The 6,154-nt window shown below is 42.0% G+C and overlaps 1 protein-coding gene across 2 annotated transcripts in view; it reads left to right on the forward strand.

Annotated features, from left to right (window-relative positions):
* Positions 1-4,014: 4,014 nt before the first annotated feature.
* The window catches only part of cluap1 (clusterin associated protein 1), a 15,457-nt gene continuing 13,317 nt past the window's right edge, over positions 4,015-6,154 (forward strand). For both annotated transcript variants that reach the window (XM_080834989.1, XM_080834990.1), the window contains exons 1-5: positions 4,015-4,109; positions 4,691-4,741; positions 5,105-5,216; positions 5,465-5,549; positions 5,978-6,154. The exon at positions 5,978-6,154 is cut by the window's right edge and continues 3 nt beyond it. In XM_080834989.1, coding sequence (XP_080691115.1) covers positions 4,720-4,741; positions 5,105-5,216; positions 5,465-5,549; positions 5,978-6,154 — 396 coding nt within the window. In that variant the 5' untranslated portion in view covers positions 4,015-4,109; positions 4,691-4,719. The remainder of the gene's footprint in view (positions 4,110-4,690; positions 4,742-5,104; positions 5,217-5,464; positions 5,550-5,977) is intronic.

Consider the following 6,154-nt stretch of genomic DNA (forward strand, 5'->3'; position numbering starts at 1 on the left):
AAGAACTGCATGGCTACAAAGTGGAAGGGTTTGCCTTGAACACAAGACAAGCATGAAGGTATACAATCATATGGAGATCCTTCTCTCTCTCTCTCACACACTCTCTGTCTCCCTCTCTCTCTCTTTTACACACATTTAATCACACACACACATATACCCACCAATACACACACACACACACACACAAACTCACACACATATACAACATTATACACACACACACACACACACACACACACACACACACACACACAATACACAGATGAAGTCTGTCAAACATGTCATGTTCTTGTCTCCTGACAATGTCTTCATTTCTTCCCTTCCCTGTCCTCAGATGCCTATGGGGTCTACAGTCCCACAGTCATGTTTCAAAACCAATGGGTAACAACTGATCCCACACCAAACATGGACTTGCTGGTTTTTCAGAGCCATCAATCATCTCTGGTGAATGAGGGAAGACATTGTGAATGTGTGTATGTGTTTGTGTGTGTGGTGTGCTTGTGTGAGTCAGTGAGTGTGTGTGGTGTGGTGTATGGGATCAATTTAGTGACAAAAAGATTTACAATTACCCTGCCATTTGGGAGCAAACATAATCAGTTCATCAATGCCCTAGATTTGCAAATAGGCACACCATGTTTTATGATTACACAGACCTCTCAAATAAACAAAATTAGTTTTGCAAAAAATGAAATTGAGACTCGCAAACAAATAAAGGACAGATTCCAGAAAAGTAATCAAAGAATGGAAATAAATTAACCACATTTTGCATATAAATGGATTTATAACTAGGGCACATTTTTCCTACAAGTACACAGCAACTACCTCATTTGTCATTTCAACCAGACAAATCAACTTTCTTGTTCTTTAGTCACACTTCCGACCAGCTATGTAATGAGCTGAATGGAAATCAGATGCCCCTGAGCTGTTGTGGTGCTGTCAAGCTAAGAAGGCACCGGATGCCTAAAAGAGCCCGGGTGACGTAATGTTGACTCTTGAGTGACAGTTTCTATGCCAACGTTAGCATTACGTAACCCGGTCACCGCATACCCCGGCCGCTTATTAGCTTCTCAAGAGTCGTTCGAAAGCCATCAGCTACTTTTTAGTCGCTTAATATTGTGCCTAAACGGACACTACGCATCTGGACACTTTTTAGCTATCAGTCAGAGAGTCTCAAGAGTTGTTCGAAAGCCATCAGGTACTTTTTAGCCGCTTAATATGGCTGCCGGTCTTTTGTAAGTCAGCACTCATCAACAGGTTTTGCCGCTAGCATCTATATTGCTAATAGCAATTCCTCCTTTTGTGCGACAATATTAAGCGACTTAAAGTGGGGTTTGTGTGTGTGTGTGTGCGCGCATGCAGAGAGTGTGTGTGTGTGTACATGTGTGTGTGTGTACATGTGTGTGTGTGCATGTGAGAGTGTGTGTGTGTGTATGTGTGTGTATGTGTGTGTGTGTGTGTGTGTGTCTGTGTGTTTGCATTTGTGTGGTTGGACGTGTATATATGTGTGTGTTTGTATATCGGGTCAGTCTATTAGTTTGTTTCCTGTCTCCTAATTTTGGAGTGAGTTTTGCAGAGAGAGGAAAGGGAGTACTCCAGTGTTCGGGTAAAACCCGTTCATAAACATCTATGAATGTGTGTGTGGGCGACAGGCTGCCAAGGTGTGTGGTGAAGCCCACTCATTAACATCCCACTACTCCCCCATCAAAATACTCAAATGAAACACACCTCTACAGCTTTCACCCCACATTTGAGTATTTTGATTTATTTTAGAGATTAAAAATCACAATTAGCTTTCACGTCCCTAAATCACACTGAAACAAACCCTCTCTCTGACACACACACAACATGAAGTAAGTGATGAGGCACCCAAAAGCATGGTTAATTGCAGTGATGTGAGGTTCACGCACACGCACACGCACACACGCACACACACACGCACACACACACGCACACACACTGGCACCTACAAATACAGGCTATACAAGACTATGTCTATATATGTAGTGCTTTGTGTGTGTGTGTGTGTGTGTGTGTGTGTGTGTGTGTGTTGTGTGCTGTATGTATATGTAATAGTGCTGTGTTTGTGCATCTATGTGTGTGTGTGTGTGTGTGTATGCATGTGTATGTGGTCTATAGACATGTAGTGCTGTGTGTGTGTGTGCATCTCTGTCTCTCTGTGTGTATGTGTGTGCATCAGTGTGTGTGTGTGCGTGGGGGGGGGGGGGGGGGGGGGACACTCTGTGGTTGCCTGTGGCAAGCCACTGCAGAGCTGCGTATGCCACTGTCTACTGGGTAATATGACTGACACAACAGCAGGGGGTACCGCTTGAGATGTCTGAGATTGAAAACACACCCACACACACTCACAAACACACAAACACACACACACACACACACACACACACACTCTCTCTCTCTCTCTCATGCTCACACGCGCACACATACACTCATGACTCTCCGTTAAATGCATACTCTCTCTCCCCCTGCTTTACACACACTCATGCACAAAAGCATGCTTAGACTACACGCATACATTATTAGAAATGCATTCTCTCACAGACACAAGCCTTGGCTGTATCAATGCATCCAATTATCATCTCAGTTCCACGTTTAACCAAATCTAGCCAACCAATCTAATATGAAATACCACTTTGCCCCTCTTGTTCAGAGTTAACCAAAACATTCCAACATTAATCCAACATTTATACGTATTTATATATCACATTATTAACAGAGCCAGAGCATATATTCCACTTGCCCCTCCTGCACCTGGTCCTAGCCCTAATCATCATCCGTCCCTCCGGCACCGTTAATACACCACCTGTGGCTAGTGATTTTCATTCGCACAACTGTGCGCGTTAAGGATTGTTGCAGGTTGGCAAAGAAAGTATTGCATTTTTGTTCGTTAAATTGTTGCTTTTTTACAGCAGTAATATGGGGAAAGGGAAATGCAGCTTTGTTCAAAAATAAGTATCCTAACATTAGGGGACCAGCAGGCTTTTGATAATACAACAGCAAATAGGATACACTTGCATTCATTTCAGTGAGATAACTAGTGTAAATGCAACGTCTACTGTACCGTGAGGCTGCATTAACTTAACAGATTTTGGTCTAAGCACACAACGGCACACGAATATGCAAAGCAAATAGCAATAACTTCGATATCTTTGCTCCATTTTCCCGGAATTCCCCGAAACCTATATATAGCATTCTTCTCCAAGCTATTTCGGGACAAAGAGGGAGCAAACATAAACAAGCCTGACATATAGTCAATAACACCAATGATAAACTCTGTAAACTGGCATGATGCTTTCAAGAACTGAAATAGCCTACAATGGAAATAAAATATAAAAAAATTAATCAATTACGTAGCCTACCTGTTCAGAATTCGTTAGACTCCAAATTGGTCAGTGAAGGCGAGACACGATTTTGTGTGATATGGATTTGGCAGGTTCTGTATGAAGTTCTGTGCCTGTCCCTGAGTCTTGCCACGCACAACTTGTCCGAGCCCTGCCGCCCCCTCCTCTGCACGTCACCTGAGGCTTATTTGAGCTAGGCTATCTCACACGCGCCGCTGTGTGTGTGCGTTTAGGGGCCTCCTACTTTAACTTCTCACTCAACTGTAGCGTTAGGGTAGCCAACATCTGAATTATTAGGGGGGGGGAACCGAATGTCCTTTATCTTATTATGCCAGCTCCTGCTGTGGAGCGTTGGAAAAGTAGCCTAACAATATAGTATGTTAACAATTATTACTTAACAATCAGTTTGCAGATAAATCACTAAATATCTGTCCATGTAATCTTTCAAAACACATACACCACTGGAGTTACGTTGAAAACACTTGGTTACAAAATTCAATACAGTTTCATTAGGGTAAAAACAACTGTGAATTGAAACTGACATTCGTTACCATGTGCATCAGCGAGCGGAGGGAGAAAAGCGTTTTAGCTTCCATGTCACAAGGTTTGTCTTAGTCCAGTATCCGTTCGAATTTGGCTGCCATAGAGACGACTGTAACAGGAGTCAACATTAGGCTAAGACCAGTGAACATAAATGTAGCTAGCAAGATTGCTAGGCCATCTAGCTATATTCGACAAATCCATTATTTTGTAAGTAGACAATATACGTAATGTTGATATGGTGGTTTCTCTCTGCTTTTCGAGTAACAAGGATAATGTTATACGAGTCGTTTTTGAACCGCGCATGTTTTGGCTTGGGTAAATTAGCTAGCATAAATTATATTAGCATAAGCACCTATACTAAATAGCTAACGTTACCGCTAGCAAGTTTAACACAATTGTAACCTTACTGTCTAAGTAACTAATGCTAGTCTAACGTTGCTTACTGTTAGTTCCTTTATGATAGAAACATTTCTAACAAGCATGATCACATCGTATAGTCAGGACATTTGTGTGTAATGTTAGCCTGCTATTTATTGTTGCAATGTTGATAGCTGTTAGTTGCAATGTAAGTTATCATAACAAGCAGAATTCTGCCCTTATTCTCATTCTCAACCTAGTTGTCATAGTAGTTGTTGTTAATTAACACCAATACCCTCTATTCACCGTATTGTATTACCAGATGGTATTATTCAACATAGATAGCTGGATAACCACCTGTTATCCAGCCACTGAGTTACAGCATTTTGATTTGGATGGATGATGTATCCCCCTACCCCTTCACCTTTTAGACAGCAAGCTCCTTCGCTGTGATAAAACCATGTCATACAGGGATTTAAGAAGTGAGTAATGTTATTTGGTGTTATCCGTTGTGAAAACTGAATTACTTAACTTAAGTTTGCTCAATTGTTTTGTAAAGGTCAATTCATGTCATGTATTTTGAAAGAGCCATAAATAGTATTTTTTCCAGCGTAAAATATTGCACATATAAGTCTCTTCATCATTTTATATGATCTTGTTTTAACAAAGCTATTTATCCTGTTCATCTCTTTTTGCCCTTTTGTTGTTAGTAAGATTATATTTGGCACATTGCTGCTCTTGACAGGCTATTCTGCTTTCTGGTGCGTTTGTGTGTGTGTGTGTGTGTGTGTGTGTGTGTGTGTGTGTGTGTGTGTGTGTGTGTGTGTGTGTGTGTGTGTGTGTAGACTTTACTGAGATGACGCGGGCCCTTGGTTACCCACGCTTGATCTCTATGGAGAATTTCCGCACTCCCAACTTCCCCCTCGTGGCAGAGATCCTCATCTGGCTGGTGAAGAGGTGTGTGTGTGTGTGTGTGTGTCAGAAAGAGAGTGTGTGAGAGAGACTTCATGATGATGTTGCAGTAAGATCAATTTAACAGCACTGTTCAAAAATAGTTTTTCTTACTTTTATATATTTAAGCATAGGCAATTTTTCTAAGAATAATGGAGGGGGCGTATCCTCATTCTAACGTGTGTGCGTGTGTGTGTGTGTGTGTGTGTGTGTGTGTGTGTGTGTGTGTGTGTGTGTGTGTGTGTGTGTGTTAGGTATGAGCCTCAAATGGACATTCCAAGTGACATTGATACGGAGTCGGACCGTGTATTCTTCATCAAAGCTGTGGCCCAGTTCATGGTAGTATGACCAGTGTTCTTATAGCTTTCATTCAGATAGCCAGCAACATAAACTGCCATTTAGCTTCTCACTTTCAGATGCATACAGAGCTTTAATGTGACTGTGTCTGTGGCTCAAGACCTACCAGACTTAAGGCACTGCCACTTATATCAGGTTGTTTTAAACACTCTTTCTGTTGCTTGGTTTACATACTAGCTCCCTTGTAAGCTGCATGTGCCAAGCCAATTATGTTAATGCAAAGTCACTGTTTTTCTCTGCCTTTTCAACCCTGTATTGCAACTCTAAACTTGGAATAAAAGAAAGAAAATAATACTTAAAATCAGAGTTAAGTGAGTTAAAGGTTACAAGAGATTTCTTTTCAGTCACATTAAGCACAGGTGTGTGTGTGTGTTTGTGTGTGTGTGTGCGTGTACGGTATGCTTTTGCAGGCCTCACAGGCCCACATTAAGGTCAACACCAAGCGGCTGTACCAGGCGGACGGTTACGCGGTGCGCGAGCTCCTCAAGATGACGTCACTGCTCTACGGTGCCATGAAGACCAATCAGAACGCTGCAGGGGATCAGCAGCACGACGACAGTGCCAAGTTCAAGTTTGACCTTGGGGCA

Source organism: Sprattus sprattus (assembly GCF_963457725.1).
Source record: "Sprattus sprattus genome assembly, chromosome: 3".
NCBI lineage: Eukaryota > Metazoa > Chordata > Actinopteri > Clupeiformes > Clupeidae > Sprattus > Sprattus sprattus.